This window comes from Typopeltis vanoorti, chromosome 10 (assembly GCF_054136105.1).
Source record: "Typopeltis vanoorti isolate ZY-2024b chromosome 10, IOZ_Tvanoo_1.0, whole genome shotgun sequence".
NCBI classification, from domain to species: domain Eukaryota; kingdom Metazoa; phylum Arthropoda; class Arachnida; order Uropygi; family Thelyphonidae; genus Typopeltis; species Typopeltis vanoorti.
Genome location: NC_143558.1, coordinates 99,817,560 through 99,843,177, shown reverse-complemented (window position 1 = coordinate 99,843,177; position 25,618 = coordinate 99,817,560). Strand labels below are relative to the sequence as shown.

Genomic DNA, 25,618 nt, shown 5'->3' with positions numbered 1-25,618 from the left:
GCCATCTCTGCATCTCTTTTCCCACTGAATTTTAATTGTTTTCTTTTTATACTGAACTTGATTCCGAACGAAACAAAACCGTTTAAGTAGAGCCCAGGGCAAGTTCGGAGAAATTTTTTTTGTTGTTGTTGTTGAACAGACGAAACTTTATATTAGCTTAATATAATGGTTTAGTGCGAGGTATAACTCCTTAAAGAAGACAGGACGGCGAAATAAAAACAGCGACAATAAAAATATAAAAAAAGAAAAAAAAAAGCAAAGAAAAGAAAGAACGCTACTTTTCAAACTTGTGATTGGTCGGATCTTACATTTTTCTTATTGGCCATTTGCCGGCGCCGGGAAGTTGTAAACCACCGAGCGTCACAGGGGAGTACAAGTCCCGTTTTCTGCAGCAGTAGGCACATTTATGCCTGCGTCCTTGGTGCTTCCAGCGTTGTTCAGGTAACCATCTCGAACTCATTCAACTTTATTGTTTGCCCATTCTCTCTGAACACGTGTCAAAGCACGTCACGGTCATCTCCACGTGGCCAGAGAAAGTGTGAACCTCGGCGGTACAGCTTCTCATTACAAGCGACGCGGAGCAAGCAGCTTTGGGCAACCGACATGAGGCAGACTGCGATGGTTTCAAGGTGAGTTTTCTTTCTGTTTTTTTTTTCTTCTTCTTCCCGCAGCATCAGATTCTATTGAAAAACGTAATGGAATAAGAGGGAAGTCGGACAGTAAGCTGTAGGCAGTATCCTACTCTATATATATACCAGTTTTAAAAAAAAAACACTTCCTCATAGTTTTTTTTTTTTTTTTGTTAATTTAAGTGATTACTACTTACAATTGAAGCGCATGTCGGACGGAATGATGCTTCCAGTCGCGCAGTGGTCTACGTTTTTCGGAAAACGAAGCCATGACATGTTCTTATAATTTTACGCAGTTTCATTGATTACTTTTCAAACGAAACCGAGGAAGAATAACTTTCTCGCCGGTTATGTGTAGTTTGGAGCAAAATGTGTTTCATATACAGTTTAAATTCAAAGCATGCTGGATTATTTATGGGAAATTGAAATTAAGAAATAAAAAAGGAAATTAGAATAATTAGTTGAATGGAGATCACTCTGCTCAAGTCAGTTAAGAAGTTATTTCTGGATTTTTCAGCATTTTGAATGCAACTTTACTTCCTCTGAAACAACAAGAAATCGTTGAAATTTATTACATAGCGAACATAAGTAAATTTAAGGTGGTGTGTTCTAGTGCTTGTCATTTCAATTTCGCCTAATTAGATAAATGAAGGCCAAGTTTAAAACTTTGTTGTTCTAACGAAATGAATAGGTATTAAACTGATGGCTGCTGGATTGAATTCGTAACCGTCAGTTTAATAACCAACATTATCTAGCCGTAGGTGAGTTTTTTCAGATTCACCACTGAAAGCCGCAACTGATTTCGTTGAAATTGTGTACTCATCCACTGTTCTCGAGACTAGTAGTAAAACCTGATTGGAAACATAGTGCCATTGTTCAGATCACAAGTGAAAATTCTGGTCTTTACCCCGATGTGTTATGATACGCAGTAGTAAAAAAAAAAAAAAAAAAAAAATCTTTTTTGGAGAAGAATTTATTACATTAATCATTTTGTGTTTTATTACATTAATTTATTACATTAAGCAATTTCTTTGGACATTGTGAATACCAAATATAACTTTAATAGTCGGCTCCAGTTTAGTGTTCAAGATGTATTATGAAATGAATATTTACTCATTAAGGAAATGACTGCCATCATAAAAAAAAAAAGGTGCATTTTTGTATAGTGACCATTCAGTCCTAAGAATTGAATCGAATTCTAAACTAAAGCCGTTTTACTATATATTTGTTTTCGAATTTCTGTTTATGAGTTCATGGAGAGGTATGATAGATTGTGTGGATAGATTGGGTCTCCCGCGAAGAATCTTCGGACATGGAGGTGCCCGAATAATAATGATAATAATAATAATAATAGGTATAATTTCATTCAGCGTAATTTTGCCATTAAAATGGCTTAACCGAATCGACCAATTTTAATAGCGATTCTAAATACCAAATTTCATTAAATACTTTCTATCAAGAGGAATTATTGTTATTCCAGATCGCTTTACTAATAAAATTTACTCAGTTACAACAACAACAACAAAAATATTATTCTGTTTTCGCAGTAAAACGGAAATTATGACTTGGAAGGAAAACATCTGAAGGCTGGTTCAAAAACGAAATTCATTGCACCTCTACATGTCCTCATATGAAACACCCATTCCAGTAACAGACTCTTAACTTGTTTACGTACGATATAATTTAAAATTGATCAAAGCTGAATTTTTTTTTCAACTGTATATTTGTGTTGTTTTTGCGAGAACTACACATTGTCTTTGTCATATTCACGTTCTTCAAAGAACTCTGTCGAGTGGTACTTTGCTCCCTTTCAAATGGTCCACAACCGCCTCAGGTAATATCAAGTATATGACATAACCTGTTCTTAGCTTAAACATAAATCTGGAGTAATTTTGCCGTTACACATGGTCCTGTGGAAACGAAATCTGAAAGGATTCACGAATTAAATTCGTTAAATTCACTCCAATTTCCGGAATAATTCTAATGCAGAATTATCAGTTCTGATTTTTTTTAAAAAAAAGAAAGGGAAAATTGCCCAGAATTTTTGTACGGATTTGAATAACAAATGTTAGTAAAATCCATCCACCATGTTCCCGTAATAGCATGCTTGTGGACGGACAGATGAAACGAATCTAATATGTTGTTATTCTAAGAAACGCATCTAAAAGCCTTCAGCAACAGTTTTTTTATACGTTAAATCCACAATTATGGCAGTAATCAAATCCGTTTCAGAAAAAAAAAATATTGAAATTTTTTTTTCGCATTTAAAATGGTATACATTAGTACTTGAACTGAATTTATCTCTGATATTAGATTATTTTTTATTTTCCTATCAGATCCTGAAGAGCTTACCAAACGATATCAACAATTATTAGGTCAGAATTGTATATCATAATAAACCTCATGAGAAACTGATATCGGATTTACAAGTCTTATTTGTAGAATTTTAACATACACTCGCTTTTCATTCCTTTCCTTCTAAACTTCCAATCTCTTAAATACAATCTTTTCTAAGACTATGTGGGGGTCCATTACTTAAATCTGAACGTCGAGGCTACCAGCCTGCTTTTTGTTAAGTAAGAGAATTAGTTAATAACCGCCTTGCTTCGGTTTTCGGCCAGCCTCTAAATGGTGACGGGTTTTTATGTCTTTGGGGGATGACATTTCAAGCTAGTTTTTTCCAGGAAGTGAAGGAAGCAATTACACTAAAAGAATTTCTGGACACTTGAGTTTATTGATGCCTGACTAGAATGAAATGTAGTTTCTATATTTCTGAAATGATTTTTCAGAGGAGGAAAAAAAACCCACGTTTTTTCTCCGCTAAATAATAAAGTTTTAATTCATCTTGGATTTTAATTTGATTTAATTTTGAATCTTGGTTTTAAACTTCATGTTTAACTTGTATGTAACGATTCTATGAATTCAGCGAAGGCTTTATTTTATAGGAGAGACGTCGTTAGTTTGCCTTTTAACATAAAGTTTTGATTAATTCATAGCATAACGGTAAAAGATTACACCGCCGATTTAATAATAACTTGTAGGCATTTTGCATAGCTTCGGTCAGTGATTTCACGGTATACGGACTACGCCTTTGGAGGGAAAATACAACACGCCCATTGGTTGCCAAAGCCTAGTTTAAAATTTTGTCAGAGATACGGGAATTTTATCTACGCATTTTCAATGGTTAATCGGCCCCATGAGGAGACAGCAGGTTCTTCCCGTTTCTGAAACTAATAATTAATCTTAGAACATGCTGTTTCTCATAATGCAATCTTGTTTAAGGTGAATTTATATTAATATTAACTTAAACAAGATTGCATTATGAGAAACCTCAATTATTTAAACTACACGTATTCACATTTTATGGTAAGCGTATTCGTGAAATGTGTCCAATATATTGATTTTTTTTTCTTCTTAATTATGATTCCATTTTGTATGATTGTATAAAAGTAGGGGGATCCTCCTCCCCTGCTGTTCAATCGCTCATCTCCAGTTTCATTTGCTTGTTCTTCAAAATATAATTCGATGTTACTATTGAAAATGATTTAACTCTTCAGTAGGACACGACTGAAGGGTTTAAGTCATCATCAATCTTATAACAGAAAAAACTAATCATGAGAAAAATTGCAGGCAAAGCCCATATTTGTGTCAGAGATTATGAGTAAGATTAAACTCATTTCGCAATGATATCTGGCTGAATGAAATGTAGAAAAGGTATATGTCCCTGTCGCATTGCTCGAAGATAACTGCATTGTTTAAGCTCTAGTTTGAGCTATTATTCGGGGACCGTTTTTCGAACCATTCACAGTAGGTGTCATCACAAAGTACCTAAGGATATTGACGCGTCGTATATTTTTACTCCTTCGCGATTATAAACTTTTAGAAACTCCTCTTAAACGCCGTGTTTTACTACTTTGTACTTGATGGCAGCGGTTTGATTTATCGATACCAAAAGAAACACACAAAAGGGAAAAAAATATGAAGTTCCAAGACTCGAATAACAAAACTTCCTTCAAGGAAATTGTCTTTCTTGACTTGTTACATGATAACATCTTTATCTTCTTTTACGGAGAATAGTAGTATTTTGAGTGGAAACAAAGAATTTCATCTTTCTAAATACATCAATTAATCGAAGTTTCTTACTGATTTCACGGCGTCCTTCTTATGAAACATTTCCTGCAATATAAAAATATCCCAACGTATAACATATCATAAACGCTTTATTTCCTTAATATACGGTACAGCCACATAAAAGTCGCATATTTTCTGATCAATAAATAAAAGATGACTCTCGTCTACCGCTCAATAAATATTTCTCGTAAACTATGTTGCATAGTTGCAACAACAGTCAGGAATAGACGACATAGCAAATAGCAGATTAAGAATTATAAACATGTTAACACAAGAATATTTTAATGTTTGCCAAATATTTCAGTCTGAAACCAACAGACTATCTGAACTATAATTCTATAACAGACTATAATTCTTAATTTAATGTCACAAGTGTCTCTCAAGAATAGAATAGCAAATAGCAACATAACATTTGGAAGTTTTCCTCTACCGCAGAGTTGTACAGAGCGTTAGTGTATTGCACAACTGGAAAAAAAATTTGACGTTTTAAAATTTCCAGATAAGTTTATCTCTATTTATAACTTCAGTAATTTAATTCCTGCAATTAATGGGATTTCTTTATGATAACCATTTTTTTAAAATATTGTAAGTGATTTTTAAAATGTTCCGGGTATGATAAGTTGCTGTGTTTCTAATGTGAAAAATTCGAATTTTCGTAGAGAATGCTTTCACTATGAATTAAAATTATTCAATCGATATTTATTTATCGATTGTCACCTCCCTTCTTTATTTGATAATCATTATTCTATAAGTTGTTTGCCATAAGTTGTTTGCCACTGGTCTGATATTTGTGTTTCTTTTCTGGTAAATCGTTGTCATATAAAATTTAGATCTTTCATATAGCTAAACATTTTCATCGTACATCGAAATTATGCAGGTAGGCTTTCGTTACTAATCAACTGCCTATATTAGCGAACATATTTACAAGAAAATAAGTTATTTCTTAACTTATTTCCTTGTAAACAACAGAAATGCCTGCTGAGAACAACGCCATGAAATCCGTAGTTGTGGCGATTACTCGCCACAACTAAGGTGGATTACTCAGCTCCTTCACAAGCATCTAATTGCGGCAGCTAGCCCTTTCTTACCAACAGATGGCGAGTATTAATTAGTCCTTTAACTAAAATCAACTTATTATGTGGGGTTTAGAAACTGTTTAAGCTCCGAGGTCATGGTTTACGGCCCACTGAAAGGTACTTCGCCAGCAGTGTTGTTAGAATGATGCTGTCAACCTCTTCGCCCACGCTCACACATTGCTGCAGGAACTAGAATGCAAGACCTACCGTTAACAGGGGGTCAAAAAACATCTGACGGTAATCTGGCCTCTGAAGGGAAAGAAAGAAAGAAAAAAAAAACAGGATTAGGGAAGAGAGCTGGCAAGATGGCGTAGGCGTGGTAGTTGAAATCCAGGTCGAGAATGATCGGCCAAATGTTGGAGCATCACGTATGAGTTGCAACACGTTGTGATTTATTAATGAATATATCCGCGTGATGATAATAGGGATATGGAGCATTGGAAAGTTCGTTTCCACACGTAGTGAGAGGTGACTGCCACATAACCTTGATTTGTATTCATCGTGCGGGAGATGTTACCATCACCTTAGTGTACCATGCACGAGGCGGTAGTGCATCCCGGCAGCAGGAACACCATTACTTCCTTTGTATAGGCTATAATTTGCGTTAAGACATTTAGAGCACCTGTACGTTAATAACGCTCGTGATCGGCCTCTCTACGGCTTTGTCGGACTGGTTGCGTGGTTCACGAGTCGTTCAGAACGAACATCGTCAGATGACAGCGCTGTACAGGCAAATCTGTGTCCCGTTGAACACGTTGTTGTTTTTGACTGTGATGGCAATCTTGATTACAACATTTCTGTTACGTGGGGTTGAAATACTGAAAGAAGAAATAGTAGTACTGCAATGAGGTCGAAGGACTAATGATTTGCAGCATCAACAGTGTAGGCAAGGCTCAGTTGTATTGAAGTGAAATCAGCTGATTAAAAGTTGAGGACCATTTAAAAGGTGGGAAGGAGTCGAAGATCCAGCTTCAGATTTTTAATCAACACTGCTGTCACTATAATCGAACTCTCTTTTCGTTATTTGTGTGAAATGAATTTTTCAAAACAATTATTATTTCACGTTCGTTTTTTTTTTTTTTTTTTTCGTGTTTAGGATATTGTGCGCTGTAAACTTGAAATGTTATGTGCATGTCTATAAATGATGTGGTGTCTAGAGCCTTCTGTGTTTGTGATTTTTGAGAAGAAGTATGATGCGTTTTGTAATCGATGTTAGAGTAATCAGTGGTATGTTCTCGACTTCGAGATGTGCTCAATAAATCTTACTTTGAGGTTATCGGTTGAATAATCTCTATCAGTCAGGTGATCATTCTCTACTGACATTCTCCTCCTTTGACTCTTAAACGCCGTGAAAATTATTCCTTAACCACCCTTATTACACTATGTCAGTATATCCACTGATGGATCACGTCACGCCTTGACCATCTGGTGTTAAAATCAGAATGTTTGGGTATGGTGAAACTGGCCAGCCACATACCTCTATCTAGGGTGAAAGTGGGTATTGAGCTATTCTGTCTTGTACTTGTTGGCCAGATTAATTAGACCAAACAAATGCCTTTTTACTAAACTCGTCTAATTTGCATTAAAAGAACAGTATTTTAATGCAATTTTCACGCATGGTTTACAAATATCTTCGCTTCATCAATTTGTGTATAATACTGACATTTTACTTTCGTTCTCATTTGTCGACGTACTTTTTTGAGGGATACTGAAAGCTCTTTGGGACCAAATTTTTCGAAAATGATTAATTATGTTTTGAACATTATAAGATGAATTACTTGGCAAATTGTCAAGAAAATAGTTTTTTTTTTTTTTTTTTTTTTTTAAATTCCGAGTCTTGTTTATTTTGCTGTTGTAGTGTATAACTAGATATTCTCTGATATGAAAATATTCAACTCCGATTTCAGAAATGGTTTACGTAGAACCGAGAGCTTCATCAACAAACATATTCTCAGAATGAAAGTATGAAAGTTGTAATTAATTCCGTTATTTCAGCAAGGAGATATGTATGTCGTTGAACGAGTTTTGGCCTCCTCGCTTTTTTAATCACAGCATTTCTTCTTAAACAAAATTAATAAATAAAAATAAGTTTCCTTGATGATCCCATGCTAAATTTGCAATCTTGAAAGCAATGTGTAGAAGATAATGATATTCCGAGAAATCCAGCAGGAAATTAAAAACGTTTTATATTTTTTTCCATATATATATATAAATGCAGTTTATAGCCGTCAGAGAAACGGAGGCGTCTTTCAGGATGACACCATAAAAGTCTTTTAGTTAATTTCCTGTTATTTTATTTACTTATTTATTTTTTGATCACATCAATTTTGAATTCAGAAAACATGAATTTTGAATTCAGAAAACGTTCGTTTCTTATGTAAAGTGAGAAGACGTTTCAAAGTCAAAATACAGGGGGAAAAAAAATTAAAACCACCTACATAGGTAATTAACCTAGTTTCCTATTCCACGCTGTAGCAACTAGCTGTGTTATGAGACTTCTATGATGTTTGAAGAATCTAGAGACAAGATGGGAGAAGGGCGGGGGTCATATGCCGTAAAGATTTCATACTTTGAATGCTCTTGGGTTCACTTTCTACTTTACAAATGAACTGAATCAGTTCATTCTACCAGACTGGTCTGCTGTAGAAAATATTTTGTCAAGTTAGTAAAGGAAGCCGCTACCTACAGCGACAAGTTTTCTCATCAGCATGTCCCATCCCAACAGTGCGGGGGAGATAGAGATCTCATGGAAGGATCGACACCCCACCCATTCATGTGTAGTGTTGTTGTTCAAGGAGATTAGAGGGTACAGGAGTGGCCGACAGTGTACACTTCTAGGTATGGGAAGAAATGGTGCAACAACCCCCTTCAGGCTCAGAGTTGGGAGGGAACTTGTAGAGCAAAGGCTGACCGCAGTCTAGACTTTGGCATTAAGATCGTATAAATGCCAATAAATGTCTGGGGACGTCGGCACAAAGGTTGTGGTTAACTGGTAATTAGGTAGCTCACTTCCTCTGAAGGAAGTATGCGAAGAGGTGTCTACCTGCATTCTTTAGACCCTCAAGGCTTGAGGGAGAAACTAAATATATTCATAGGTTAACAAAAGGAGCTTTCGTTTGGTGATTCTGCTACATTACATTTTAGTCATTTCTATTGATTGTAATAATTGACCAACAATTATTGTTTTCATTTTGTCATTGTACTTTCTTGAAATGTTATATTTTTGTTGGGGGGGGGGGGAACGAACATTTTTGCTAAACTACTTCCTGGAAAGTATTATTCTTGTGTTATCACTGGAAATCACACAGGAACTTCGTTTAGAGAACTTCAAGAGCGCGCTTCTTATGCAGGAGTGCAACTTGGAATTCTGATTAATCTGCTAACGCGTTTTTTTTTAAAGTTCATCAGAATCATATTTTTGAAATGCTTTGTACTTACTGTCTCACTTCCGTGAGATAGTTGTAATCAATCATAGGTCTCACACACTTCATATATTTACACATAATCGTTATCCATAATCGATACGGATTTATCTTTGCGGAAGAAAGGTAGCGAGATGGGAAAACTCTGTACAGGAGTTTCGACGTAATTAATACTGAGTTTTTTTTTTTTTTTTGGTCACAGTGATCTGTAGATGATTTCCAAAATAAGAAAAAAAAAAAGTAAATCAGAAGAGAACCCAAAATGATTTTTCTTATGCACTATGCTTCTTTTAGCTTTCATATTATTGCAGTTTAAAAAACATGGGTATAGAGGCCACAAGATGTTAATTTTCCCCTTTAGAAATGAATACTCAATACTTTCACAGTATCACTTTGAAGGTTTCAGACAATCTATCCAATGTTATATTTAATGGTATTTAGAAAAACACCTGTTCATATGATTAAAGAAATGCTGGTATATCTGTCTTAACAGGACCGACTGTTAAGATAGCAGTTTTCCATTTATGATCTGAATTCGATTGGTCACTTGGGATTCAGATTCGCTATATTGGTATAATGTTAATAACTGCACCAAAAGTTTTGGGAGTTTTATTCTGAGTGTGCTCGAGAGAGAGAGAGAGAGAGAGAGAGAGAGAGAGAGAGAGAGAGAGAGAGAAATTGTTACAATTTGGTTTTCAGGATTATTATATGTAACTGAGTGCTTTCATCACGCTTTAGTCGGCTGTAGTAAAGAAAAAAAAAGTCTTGAGTTCGCATTTTCTAGAGATTTCTTTTCCCAGGCAAAATTTAGTTTCCAGCCTTACACGGAATTATTTCTCTAACTATGCAACTTAGCCTTGCATGTTGTTTTGAGAGAGAAAAAATAAAATTCATGTGAATTTATGGGAATGGAGTAAACTAACTTATTAATCCCAGTTGCTTAGCCATCACTGGAACAACATATGCCTAACACTGAAAGTAATGGAGTTGAACGTTGATTGATCACTTGTTTTCTCTGCAAGAATGCAGTTTTTATTTCCTAACATCTGTTTTTTTTTTTAATTATTACTTGTTAACAAGTTTTGTAGCAATGATATTTATTGAAATTGTTGTTTATCAGCCAGCGTAGGTGGTTCTCAGTACACATATTTTCTAATTCATTAATTTCTTCTAATATGAGTTAAGTTCTCTGGTCAGGAGTTTGCAAGCATTTTTTAAATGCAGACGGTTTACCATTCGGTTGTATAAGAACTCATCTCTAAACACAGTACATGACATAGGAAAAAAGTTAAACTGTTTATCCACTATATACCATTTGATAGTGATAACTTTCAATCAAATAATCGTAGTTTTAGGAGAAATTCAGTACAAGCAATAACTGGATAAAATATATATATATATATATATATATATATATATATATATTTTTTTTTTTTTTTTTTTTTTTTTTTATTTATTTATTTTTTTTTTTTTTCAGAGTACTGTACTCGATTTTAATTTTCATTTATTGGATTTAAAATTTCAAATTTCTTACGCTGGGTTCTGCTCAATATATCTGTTGATTACACATGTTCAGCTGGATAATATTCAACTCAGAACCAGAATTAAAAGTAGACCAAATTTTGGTTCTAATGATTCTTGTAATTAATAGGCAGTGACTCTGTGCAGTACTATTTGGCTTTGGGACACTGTCCCGATTCTTGAATTATCACTTTCGGTTCAACTAAAAACGAAGGCTAATGCGAAAGATCTTTATTTGCATTACTGTTAACAAATTATAAAATAATCATAAATCAGTCGACAAAGAGAGTTAGCATTTTTATAATTAGTCTGTGTTCCCTAATTAGATGCAGCCGGAGAAATAAAAAAATAATAAAAAAACAGTCTTGGGTGTTAGATGCAATTATGTGTCAATGACAAGTGTCAACTTCGGAGCTGCGTCAATTCGCCGCCCTATAACAAACATCCGCATTGGTGTCTGCCACGTTCCGGATGGTGTAGGCTGAAGAATTAGTCTGCTCTTGGACTTCAGTCCCTCACTCCTGCTTTCTGCGCGTTTTTCATAACTGTAATAGTCGTCTGGTATGACACACTTTGTTCATCCGACGAATCAGGTAACCGCATCCTTAAGTTAACTAATTCTAGCTTATTTTTCTTTGATGAGCGGTGGGTGTTTAGGTCTTTTTCTCTTTAGCTCTAATTCATAAAAGTAGGACAATGCCACGCGTCAGCAACACACATACTTTTCTTTTTAGTAACATCCTAATAAGAAAAGGTCACATTCTCTCCAACACATTTTAATTATGATTAGTGAAAGGAGACCAATTATTACTTAATTTAAGGCTTAACTCATTATTGATCCGAGCAGTCTGTAGTGAAGTTTTCTGCTGCTTCATCTTACTTTTTATTTACACACATACGCACAACCACACATCGATGTATGATAGCAACGGTTTTTTCCCCTCCAAAGATTCATTACCTCTTTTATTTTTCCCAGCAATGCATATACGTTAGTTTGCGAGTTGAGCTTCTGATGAATTGAATAAGCCATCCATTATATTATAGCACTATGCGTGTTTCTTATACTTGACGTATGGCCGTTATATTTGTGAATTTGAGATAAATGTTTAGTATTTTCCATTCGTTAACAGAAAATGACTTTATTAACTTTCTGGTTGATAACTGGGTTTCAAAATATCTTCAGTGTGGTGCCATAAGAAAGCATCAGGATGAAGACTGAGCAGTTCCGAAGAAAATTAACCTAGGGAAATAAACAAAACCCTTGCAATATGAATTTGTATGAACGTCATGTGTAACTGAGTTATTTACTTAGGCTTATGATACCAGTAGCAGCTTACTGCTTATTTCTATAATAATTTTCTCTTTATGTGTTACACGGTAGGTGTGCGTTAGAGGGGGGAAGGGAGGAAAGAAAAGTATTGTAAGAAAAAATTTAAAGATAATTGCCATTCAATGTAATGAATAAAGTATCCTTAATTTACTTAAGTGGCTCCTAATTATATACTTTATATATATTATTAAAATATGAGGTGTCACAGTCGTTAATAATTTCTCAAAAGGCCGAGGATGATTAATTAATATAATTATGGGACGGAATATTTTCTTCTGTGACGGAACATGCACTAACAAGGCAGGATTTTCAAGTTAAAAATTTGAAAAGAAGCACTCAAACAGAATTGAAATAACACTAGAAACTAGATTTACGTTGAAAAAAATAGTGCTTCTCATTATTTTTAAGTTTCATTAAAAGATATTTTTTGTTGCTCAAGTATTTTTGATAGTATTCAGAATAGCAGAACAGTGTAAAAGAAATTTAGTGAGAGACCTTGGTACAGCTACTTTCTGGCGTGTTTTAAACCTACGCTGATAGATGTTACTTCTTTTATTTGAGTCAGTTTATTTTAAAAAAATCGTTTAACGCCTTTTGTTCTTCCAAAGGGGGTAGGTAGTCAGCCATACATCTGCATTACTTATAACAAATAAATCAGAATTTATAATAAACGCTAAAATAAGAACTATTATTATTTAATGAGGAAAAGTGACCGAAGCATAGTTGATGTATGGAAGTCTTAAACATATCGTCCCGGGAATTAGCAATGCTAGCTTAGAACATGTTCACTAATGTGTGTGTGTGTGTGTGTGTGTGTGTGTGTGTGTGTGTGTGTGTGTGTGTGTGTGTGTGTGTGTGTGTGTGTGTGTGTGTGTGTGAGAGAGAGAGAGAGAGAGAGAGAGAGAGAGAGAGAGAGAGAGAGAGAGAGAGAGAGAGATACGAGGTTCCTGTTGCTTAAAATATTATTGCTAATAATATGAAACGCAGATGCAGTTCTTCACAGTATAGTCCACTTAGGCTAATATGTCAGATAAGTCGCATGTAAACGATTAGTAAGATAAGTTATATAAGACTAGGTGTGTGTGTGTGTGTGTGTGTGTGTGTGTGTGTGTGTGTGTGTGTGTGTGTGTGTGTGTGTGTGTGTGTGTGTGTGTGCATCAACTGTATTCCCTGAGGAGGTAGAGATTACATTTCAGAGAAAACACCTTACTTCTTTTGCTTTACTTCAAAACTGATTGGCTGAAGACAATCATTTCTGAACAACAACAAAAAAAAAATATGCGTCGATCTCTTTGTCAATGTCGATGTGGCCCGTGAGTCGCCATTTTCCCCAACATCATATGTAACTTGAAATTGCACCTCATTCATTAGATTACTGCAGTGTTGGGTAACAGTACACACACACACACACACACACACACACACACACACACACACACACACACACACACACACACACACACACACACACACACACACACACACACACACACACACACACACACACACACACACACACACACACACACACACACACACACACACACACACACACAAATCTTGTATCAAAACAAGCCAGAGGTGAGTTTGTCTGATTCCACATGTTTTTGATCATTAAGTTTAGGTAAATGTTAGCAAAAGCATCTTCTGTCTTATTTACCATCAATTGAAACAAAGTTTCCCCCATAGTTTTACTATCAATGAATTATCATTGATAAATCAGTTTTTTTGCAACATTAATTCCTTATCTGCCTCACACACAATTATTTCCCAGCACTGAACCAAAATTTAATTGCTTTGTTGTTTTGCAGTTAATTCCGCACCTGCGTTACTGTGTCCTACAGCTTTACAGTACACCAATTTGCAGAATTGGTGTAGTGTAAAATGAATTTTGGTATGTTACATGTGTTTCTTTAAGTGGAATTCACGTTTGTTAAATTTTGTCGTACAATCTTAGATATTTTTTTCTTTTTCGAAATAAGTTAATGATTTTTTTCTCTGTTACTTTTAGGAGATCTCACTTCTTTTTTACCATCCGATAAATGATCACATTGTCATCCATTTGCACTTGAAAAGATAATTTCTGCTATGTTTTTCTTTAGGCGTGGCCAAAAGAGGGCAGTGTCATACACATGCCAAGTCAATGCTCTCAGAACACTAAACCGCTTTAACCGGCATGGGATGCCACTTGCATACCCAAAGAGATTCATAAGCATACCGAGATCCTGGGCCCACCATAGTTACTAAGTTGTCAGGCTTAGAAAATCCGATCAAACCTCATTAAATCAATGAGGTTTGGCCATTTATTTTACATATTTAGTACTCGAGAAATTTAAACCCTTTAATATGAACTCTTCCATATAAAAATAACAAAATTAATAAATAATAAAATACTTTTTCGCCTACATTCTTATTGTAATTTCTTAACCTTCTTTCATCGGGTTTGCATTTCTTTTGTGTTGTGATGATTTGTAAACATATTTAATATTGTTTTCAACGCTCACCTATGAAGAGGCTAAACTTCATTTCTGTATTTCCAAGTACGTAGATGCCTTAAATGTTCCGCTTTTGCCTAAAACCAATTTCGTTTTAACAAGAAAGTCGTAATCTTTAGCGCCATGTTTTATACTTGATATTGAGAAATTTTGCTATGACCACCATTCCATCTTCACTTAATTATCATGCTTTGTATAAGTATATAAAATGACTAACTGTGATTATACAAAATTATGGAATTATTTTCAGAAATGACTGAAAATAAAATTAATTTAAAACTCATATTCCTCTAAGAAAAAGTCACGCGATAAGCTAATGACTTTTAAGATTTCCGTGCATCCTTTGAGATGAAAGAAATTATACAAAAATGATCATTCTTGTTGAAACCATCCGAACTGTATTGTAAGGGATAAATTTTCATTTTAGACTTGAAATTTTGTCAAGTCCAAAATGGATTTAAAGTTCTTAAAATGTTTCTGTTTCGATTACATCGGCCTTGAAACTTTTGAAATTTTCGAAATTCATTTTCCCATAAAACCTGGAAGATTTTGGCGTACCACTTTCGTATGTTTCCAGTTATTCCCAGAGTGATTCCCATGCACGCACTATCGGAATCAAGTTTAGCGAGTCGTTCCCTCGCTTTGATAAAGTGCCCTAAGAAATTATTATCGTTAGAGATAGTGGAGTGAACGGCGTTTGAGAGTTAGACGCTGTATGGCTTGACAAAAAACCTGCCGATACTCAGACATCGACGGTAGTAGCAAGTGCACCAAACCAGTTTGAGCAGACACATTATAGATGAAAGATGAAGAGATTAATATCCCTCATAAAGAAACTTTCCTGCAGGTAATATCCAACTTAATACACACCTCGAGTCTGAGCATCGCGCTGATTTATGTCCAAGTTATGCATACGTCTGCAAGACAGCAAACCGACAACGCCAGGAAGGCCTCGAGGGCATAATTAGTTTACGATCTTTAATAGCCTGCGCAGCGATTAATTGGAGAATTATTTCTGTTAGTATTAGCAATGTTCCATTGATATAGCGTATTTATCATGGATTGCATAAGGATTATGAAGATGCGAAATTTGAAATTACAGATTACAATTACTTTCTGTATTGTTTTACCATCCCTCCACATAAGCAGATTTTATAAGATTCGTAACAGGAACTTTTACCAACATTTTCTGAACAATGATAGGAAAATATTACTCGGCGATTTTCAAAACAGAAATTAATGGTAACCATAATAATCATAAATACTGACTTGTTGTTCGTATATATATTTATGAGCCAAGAATTAAAAAAAAAAACGATTTCATTGTCCCCACTGAACTAGTCTTTTACTGTTCTCTATTAGGCTTATTAAGAACTACGAGTTGTCTTTCATGGCCATTTTCAATCACTGTAACCTTCATTAAATCGTGTTGTTCGAACAAAACTGGATAACGAAGTTGTTGCAAATAAGGAAAGAAGAAACCTGAATGCCGATAAAGAATATAAGGTGGTTATATGGTACAAAAAAGTCACAAAAGATATCGGCTTAAAGATGTTTGTTCTATTTTAGAGATGGAAACACTTAAGTAAACAAATTTCTTCATGGATATTTAAATATCATAATATTTCGATTATTCAAGTACCAAAATGAAATTCTGATGGAAAAAATGATTTCTTTTAAACATATATATTTTTTATTAGCATAGAGCTTTTCAATTAAGCAAGTTATTCCGAGTGAGTGTAGGTAGAGCTCATTAAACATACATAATCGTGATGATACATTTGGGCGAAGTATAGCGAAAGTAGTACAGAAACTTTCGAAGCTTTAATATATGCCGACTTTATGAACCTGATATGCAAAATTAGGCTACAGGGAGTTTTAATGCCTTTGTATTAGACATGAAGGGTAATAAGAGCAATAGTTCATGGGAATTGCTCTATGATGTTAGCCTTTCTGACCTGTGGTAATTTTATGTCGTTTATAGACATAATTTTAGGATTATATCCTTCTGGCACCGCTTTATTTTTTTATGGACTCTATTTAAATACTTTAATGTGCAAGATATGTAGTGAAACCTTGTGAATATCATGATTTATTACCATCTTATGGTCCAAGAAGAATAAACTGCTTTTGCTTATAGTAATGATCCAGCTGTAAGGCCCAGGGAAGCAATGACCGACTCTGGAGGCAGACTGCCAAAAGTGACATGAAAGGTCGTAGTAATTACCAGTCTCCCACCCTCAGCTCACTGACCTCATTGCGAGATTGTACGCTTAGACTGTACAGACACATCTAATGTAATTTTTGTCCCACACGTCATGAAACATCTCCTTGGAATGTAGCTTCCCAGGAGAAGTTCTTCCACCAACAATAAAATCGCTAGGGTAGTCGAATACAATCACACACTTCTGAGCAGCTGCTGTAAATCATGCATGCATAATCCTGTGAAATTTCGAAAACAAGTAGTAGCTATGCTTTTTTGTTTTAATTAATCGCTTTATGAAACATAACGAGTTTTCCCATGGTCATGAGGCGATAATATAAATTTGATGAAAATTCTTAGTTCAGTTGTGTTTCCTAGTTAAATTCTTACTACTTCCAAGTTGCCGTTATTAAATCACTACATCCACCTGGCATTCTTGCATTTACTGATCACACTTCACCTTTAATTACAGTAATGACTGCATCTAAATTGTAGTGATACGGTTATTTGCATTACTGGATTCACTGCACCCACCGTCGACATCTTATTAGCCCGATCTTCAATATCTTTTCTAAACTCATTAATCACCATTGCTAACAGGTGTAACATGGATGTGGTAGGATTCATAGTGACATAAATCCTGAGCATTTTACGCTGGATTCAGTTGACGGATGAGCTGTTTTTTCCGTTTTTGAAATACGTGATCCCGAGGCTGTTGTACCTTGCGTGTACCATTCAGGAAGAACGCTGCAATGAGGTTATGTAAATACGAAATATTGGTTTCATGTGATTATATGGTCTCCGTATTACGTGACTCTGACCACCTGACAAATGCTGCGTGGCCACTTTCACATTTGGGCTAAAGGTCACAGGTTTATCTCTTGTTCGGGAAACCAATAGTGACTTTCTCCACGCCTCGAGCACACCTGCGCGACAATAATTTATAAATCGTGACGACCGCGGAGACACTGTGATAAACTCGCAACCTGTCAGGGTGGTAGTTGCTGCTCAGACTAAGAACGCCGATTTTAAAATATTCCCCATCCGATATTCCCTACAGGTACCTCCCCCCCCCCCACTTTTGCTCTCCACCCAATGCAAGCGGAACGGACTTGAAACGAAATGGTTAGGCAGTGATGACCTGACATCTCTTCAACCTCAAACTCGACATATCCCCAGTCTAGCTTCCTTCCTTTCTACCCCTCAAGAACAAAGGAACGCCACTATACGAAGAACTCCTCCCCGTGACTGATTGGTCCTTGACCGAAGGCACGAAGTTTGAATGCCATGCTCTGAAATGCCTTCGGGGTAGGAAGTGTAATGAGAGTTTTTCAGGGAACGGCTGGGAAGGAAGAGATAACTTAAAGAAATTCCTGAAAGTATCCATGAGATTGTGGCCGACATGACTAAACTGTGGACCAGTGTTTACAGAGCAACTGCTATTACGTGGCTTATTTGAGGTAGGGAAGGAAGCTTTCCTCACGTATCAATTGACTTCTACTATATATATGCATATCCCAACCCCTTTGAAAAATCTGGATATATATATATATATATAAACACACACCCCATGTATTATGTGCCATGTATTATTACCTTTATATTCCGATAAAAAAAATAAATACTCTCTATCGATATTGATAGCTAGTGATATTTTGAACAGCTATATGATAATTTTTTTTATCACACTGCTGTTCGTTTTTTACTGCCAAGTGGTATTTTTCTCCAGATACTTCCTACCATATTCATAAATCCGCCGCATATGCCTTCCTTCAAAAGCAGTTTAAAACCTACCGGTCATTTACCATTTACAGCGAACTGCAAACTTGCGGAAGCAAATTTTCTATCGTCTTTCACTTTCTCTACTTTCATTTTCAACGTTCTTCCTTCACAAGGGTTTCGTAAAATATTATGATCTACAAACAATTACACAGTTAAAACTTAATTTCTTCGTATCATTCTGCTCATCAGCAACTAGATCTAGGTAATAACCTCTGTTTTATATTTTTGGAGACCCAAGAGAAATGTATTTTTGGCAGTCTTAACCAAAAATTACATTTGACAAATGTTCAACTAATAAATTTGCACAATTTACATAACTGCTAGATAATATGACCCAGGCAACTAGAAAGAGGAAAAAAGTATCTTTTTTTATTGACCCCCTCCCCCATATACAACTTGCCAAAAGCTGTAACACAAGTGTGCTGGTGTGGCCATGTGCTTAAAGAGAAAGGAGGAATTTATTAAGCCTCGAGCTTAATAAATTTTTCTTTAAAAGCTTATATTCATGCTTTGTATTCATTGGGAAAAACAGTATAGAGAAGGCTGTTCCAAAAACCAGAGAAAGATGCGATGGAGGAAGAAGAGAAGTTGGTTTGATATGTTTTGGATTTGAACTATGTATCGATGTTCACTAGTGGCTGTTCGTGTCTTACACGATTACAAGCAAATGGAGGTTCATTGTATGAAAGCCTTTCTGAGCCTTTTTGATACCGACAAAAAGGCTCAGAAAGGCTTTCATTGATACCGACAAAAAGGCATAATGCAGAAAAAGCGCTTATGGGAGTCAGTGAGAGTCGAATCATCTGTTAGGTGGATTGCCTTATTCGCTATGCAGTCCAAAATTCTTATGGAAATTTTGAGTGCACCATTCCAAAAATGAGGCTTGAAGAAACTCTTGGAGCTTAAATCATTTGAGTACTACAGGATTTCTCAATTAAAGAAGAGGAATATATAGTTCTGGCATCAGCAAAACTATGAATTTGAAGTGCGCGCGTGAGAGAGAGAGAGAGATCATTGATGTATAGGGGAAAGAGTAGAGAACCCTGGGTATTTTAGCACTGACAAAGAAATCTGATGTGAGGAAGTCATCTATCATGACAATGCATTGAACCAGATAGGATTGCATCTGCCAGTTGCAGTCATCTCTGTTGGATTGTTAATTCCAATTGGATTGCAACTTGCAAATCCAGAGGGCATGATGAAAATCATGGTAGCTTGATATTTCCAAAACACAGTAGTGTTTTGGAAATATTAAGATCGACCACATAAGTTTCTCCATATCTTTCCATTGGCCTGTATCCAAAGGTGGGTAACGTTAGGCGAGGAAGTCTACTGTAGAAGGGGAATGGCGAAATCTGTATCTGTGATCTCTAAGTAACTGATGAGTTTCTGGGTAGTGAAACTGATTGTTAATGATCTTCTCTAAGACTAGAGTACTGCGGTTAGGCAACGATCTGAATGATAGTTTGAATGGTGACTTTTATCTCCCATTTTAGAGAAAAGTCGTATAGAGACTTGTTTCCATGCTTGTTGGTGTAGAAAGTCACATAGTACGACAGCTTGTATAGACGATAGGAAGTGCATATTAATTCTGGAGTACCAGCATTGAGCACAACTAGAAAGATACCATCTGGACCAGGAGATTTAATATTTAAGACTAATGACGATTTTTCTTATCTCCTTCTGGAATTGAGAGGAGGCATGCTTTGAGCAATCCATGGTATTGCAGATGGTGATTTGTCTTGATGGTGTATACAAGAGTTAGAGGAAAATATTAGTGTGTGATATTACTGTGGTACGATCGGGATGCAATAAAGGTGGAAACACATGTCAGGTTTGTACTAGAGTGGGAAAAGAAGGCTCTCATTCCGTTAAGAATTATTTCAGTTATTTGCTGGAGCTGGTATTTGAATCGGAAGAGAGAAAATAGTAATCAGATCATGAAAAAGAAACGTAGAAATTCCAGCGGTCATCCTGCTTGGTGCCATTATAGTTCTATATGTTACGAGACTGAGATTGTCTGGAAGGAGACTGAATTGTAGAAGAGGAGATGCTGATAAGGTTGTTTATTGCTGAGTTTTTAAGAGAGCAAACGTCTACAGTATAACTGGAGGGAGAGTGTTAAGAAAGATCTATTAGTTATATATTTAATACCGAACTGATAAGCTGATTGAATTTTTGGAGAGAAATTGGACAATTTGTCCACATCACTGATTTTTTTTATTATTTTATTTTTTTTTTTAAGCCGTAAGTGAAATAAAGAAAAACTTGTTAATCATCGATTTATGAAAATGCGAAAATTAATAGGAAAGGACAGAACTAATAAGAATGATCCTACTTTGGTGCATCAATCCGAAAATTGGTAAATATAGCAGCACATCACAATATCCTGTCTTGTGACTTCCTTTTTATCTCTTCATAACTCTTAGCGCCAGTTAACATCATTATGTTATTTATAATAACATAGATAAGATTCCTATGTGTTTGCAGGACAGGCATAAATTCAGAATACTTGAGAAGTGCAAAAAAATCTTAATTATCTGTTTGGTTATTTTAAAACCGGCCCAGGATATGAAATATTTGAAACATGTGGCTGAAAATTTTTTATACTGCGGAAAATTAGACTATACGATTTGAAGTTTTTTTGATATGAATGAATAATTTCGCAACACTGATAAGAAGACAAAAATGTTTGAAAACAATAACTAAGCCTTAAATATTTGAGTAGAAATAATCGGAGTAAAGTGATAAGAACTTATATCACCTTTACCACGAGTTGCCCCAGTCCTGAAAGTACTTCAGGTGCAAACTTTGTTTGCTTACACTTGGATAAAGGATAAAATCCAATATATAATTGGTAATCGGAGTAAAACATTCATATGCTGATCAAAGGATCAAATAAAATGAATTTAAAAAAAAATATAATTTTCTTGTGCAGTATTACTTATAAAAATAATACAAAATCAAGGGATTATCTGTTTTATGTTGTGTGTGTGTGTGTGTGTGTGTGTGTGTGTGTGTGTGTGTGTGTGTGTGTGTGTGTGTGTGTGTGGTTGCTATTCAGCTGTTCATTAAAGATCTAATTTAAGGTGCATGGTTAATATTGTTCTGACTTGCATCCATAATAAGACCCCCCCCCCCACCGAGAAACGAGAAATGTCAAGGTGAAGTATATGATGGCACATCTATGAGTAGAAATAAAGTTATGAATGACACACATCCACAAAGGATGATTTACAAAACGGAGATGCGGAATATGCTTGTTTCGATTTTGAGGCGCATCATTATTAAGCAGTTTATGCTGCAGCCAGTATATGAAATAAACATTTTATCGACATTTTAATCGGATTGCGATGAAGAAAGAGACCGTAGAGTTGGAACATCGGTGAATGATTTCTCCACTATAACAGCGCTCCTTCTTCACCTCTGTATATGGTATTTCTTGCAAAGCATCTGTAATGGTTATACCTCCTCCCACTTCAGCATCTTCTGAGGTTTTTTTTTAATTCCCATTGAATATCTCACTGAATGGGCGAAACTGTTTCGAAAGTGTCACGTCAATTAGCTCTTATTGTATAAATATGATGATTGTTTATAAAAAAAAATCTAATTTTTTTAACGTATAACGGGTATATCACGCAATATTTATGGGTAAATGACCCTTCAGAATTTTTCTGCTGAAGTTTAATTCGTTTTTACGTAGGAGTTGTGTAAATTCTACCATCTGAAACTCATTACTGATCGTAACGCAAGGATGTGTTTCTTTGGGCTGATGCCAGAAGAGCGCGAAGACGGTCTTGTCTGAAAAAAAAAAAAAAAAAATGAAGAAAGAAAAGAAAAGTGTATGTATGACTTTTGAGATTACACATAGTTTTACACGATAAAGTCTATTGTTCTCAAAAAATGCACGAATCTTTATTGATAGATATGATGAGAAGTTAGCATTTCCGCTACGCTCTGACTATTCTCACGTAATTTCCGCTTGGATGAACAAAGTAGTCGCATCTTTCATTTATACTTAGCTAACTATTTCCTTTCTAGTTTTGAGGGAAACTTGTGCCATAGTATCATGAATTATCCACACGTAAACACAAGAAGTATTATTTATTAAATATACTGCCAATTATTTCAGTTTGAAACTAACAAACTATCATCAGTGACCTGAACAACATTTTTTACAAGGTAGAATGCAAACAATTCAATCATTCAAAATAGTACGAGCCGCGTGATGTTAAATCGCTAATAGCGTCAATCGCTAATCGCTTCACTGAAATTTTTCTTTTATAGTTTGAGGAATCCATAACTATTGTAGCAAAACCCTTGTCTGCTTTGGTGATAACAAGGGGACTGTTGCATCTTAAAGAGCATATAGCTTTCTTTTCAGACAGAGATGTGTTCGATGGAGGAAGCTTGGCTTTAAGTAGGATTGATGAAACTTCTAAGCGAGATTATTAGCCTTTTCACTGGAGAGGTGAAATAAGTTTCGTTCGAAACATTTCTCTTTTATTACGAGATCGCTCAACCTACCAAGAACTGAATCACAACCCCACTATCAGGCAACTTAAGAAATTAAATTCCCTTCTAGATGAAGTTATAAGTTTAGATGCAGACACCATAGAAAAATAAAAAACACATTTTGCAAGAACTACTAGTTTTATGGTCTACCTAAGATCCACAAGAAAGGCATTCCTCTCCGTCCGATTGTGGACTGTAATGATTCACCTACTTACCGCATAGCCAAATATTTAGCAAACATATTGAAATCGCGTATAGGCAATTTTCGTTCTTTTTTAAAAACCCGTCAGATTTCTTAGACAAATTTAAAAATATCTCCATACAACCTACTGATCTTATGGTGAGCTTTGATGTAGAGTCCCTATTTACTCAAAGAGATTTTACAACTACTTACTGATATTTTTCCACAAGATATAATAAAATATCCGCGCGGTTAGCCGAGTGGCTATGCGCTTCGCAACCATATGCCTGAGAAAGGAGTGTCCTAGGTTCGATTCCCGTCGTCAAGCTTAAGGATCTTTCTCAGCCATAGCCAAATTAGCCGGACGTGGACAGTGGGGTGTTTCTACCCAGTTTATTTGGGGTTTTTCATCCCTCAAGCAGGCAAACTGGCCTCGTGAAAACATAGGCTGCAGTCATAGGACACACAGGGAGGCAGAGGGCTAGCCACCCTATCCTCGGGACGGGTACGGCTTAGAAGAGCTAAGGATAGCTCCATAACAGGCCACTAGGCCTAATACGTGAAGGGAAGAAAAAGAAGAAAATATAATAAGATTATTCGAATGCGTGATGCATTTCGGATATTTCTTGTGTCAAAACAAATTCTACAACCAGGTAGAAGGAACTGCAATGGGAGTCCACTCTCCCCTGTTTTAGCCAGCTTTTATTTAGCGCATTTAGAAGACATCCCTTTTTCATCTTTAAACCCTCAGCCTTCATTTTGGGTTAGATATATAGACGACATTTTGCAGTGTGGCCTCACAATTTAGATTCCTACTTTTTTAGCTAAAATCAATACGTTACGCCCTCGTATCAAATTTGCTATGGAGATAGAAAAAGACAACAAATTATCCTTTTTTAGACATTATTCTCATCCGCTCACCATCAAGTAATTTAACAACATCATCAGTTTATAGAAAACCCACTTTTATTGGACGTTACATTCTCCAACAACCTGCATCATCCTTCTCAAAAGACAGAAATCATAAAATGGTTAATTCGACGAGCTAGAACTAATCGTTCAACTCTCCATCATTTACAAGAAGAACTCTCTACTATCAAACAATATATGAAACTAAATGGCTACTCCAAAAGAACTACACAACGTCTTCTAGACTTCTACAAACCCAACCAAAATAACAAAGAATCAACACATCGAGTTCCTATCCCATACATCTCCGGCATTTCAGAGCCGATTTCAAGAATTCTGAGGAAATATGATTTAGTAACTACTTATATTCCCATTAATAAACTATCCACGTATTTCCCATCGTCTATAGATAAACTCTTAACTATGTCTGTTCTTGGTGTATATCAAGTTCCATGTGACCGCCAGCTTATAAAAAAGAAAAAAGAATACATATAGAAAAAAAAATACAAAAACATCAATCTTATTTTCTTCACAACAAATCCGATAAGTCTGGATTGGCGGACCCAGGAATAAAGGCAGACCAGATGTCGGTATAAATTCGAACGCCTATTCAAAGGGAGTGCTGAGGCCTTACTTCACCATCCTAACTTGAATCAGAATGACTGCCTATCCTTGGCCAATAGTGATATTTACAAAGATAGAAGACCTTAAAAACAACTGGATACGGCATCTATCTAATAATCTGTTTAGTATGATATTATAAATTAATTAATTTTTTTGATGTAATATAAATTGTATAATTATTTTATAATCACTTTCATGATTAACCTTTTCTTCATCGAAGCATGACACTATTAGCGATTTAACACCACGCGGCTCGTACTATTTTGAATAATTCAATTGTTTGCATTCTACCTTGTAAAAAATATTGTTCAGGCTATTGATGATAGTTTGTTACTTTCAAACTGAAATATTTGGCAGTATATTTAATAAATAATACTTCTTGTGTTTACGTGTGGATAATTTATGATAACTTTCCCTTTTTGCTCTTTTGTATTTTAAATTAATGATTGCCTGTAATGCTTTTGTGGATATGTAGTTTTTAATGCTTGTCTTGTCTAACTGCCTTTGTCTATTGTTTCCAGGTCCATATTACCTAGTTGCGTATTCATCGTGGATTTACTTGAGTAGGGTATCACAAATATATATCCCCAATTATATATATATATATATATATATATTTTATTTATTTTTGTCAAGCGCGCATTTCAGTATTTATCCCGCTTTTGAAGTTATTCCAGTCTCCTTGGGTGTGTCATGCTGTCTGCCACTCTGAGATACCGGGCTTTGTCAAAGTGTTTTTTGTATCATTAGTGGCTTACGCTGGGGAACCCAAGGGTGTGGACCTCCCACCGCTTCAGAAG

At 35.5% G+C, this 25,618-nt stretch overlaps 1 protein-coding gene across 1 annotated transcript in view; it reads left to right on the top strand.

Annotated features, from left to right (window-relative positions):
- Window positions 1–490: 490 nt before the first annotated feature.
- The window catches only part of LOC150102627 (papilin-like), an 843,028-nt gene continuing 817,900 nt past the window's right edge, over window positions 491–25,618 (top strand). Inside the window, exon 1 of the mRNA XM_090399411.1 lies at window positions 491–629. Within this exon, the coding sequence (XP_090255537.1) occupies window positions 604–629 (26 nt within the window). The 5' untranslated portion in view covers window positions 491–603. The remainder of the gene's footprint in view (window positions 630–25,618) is intronic.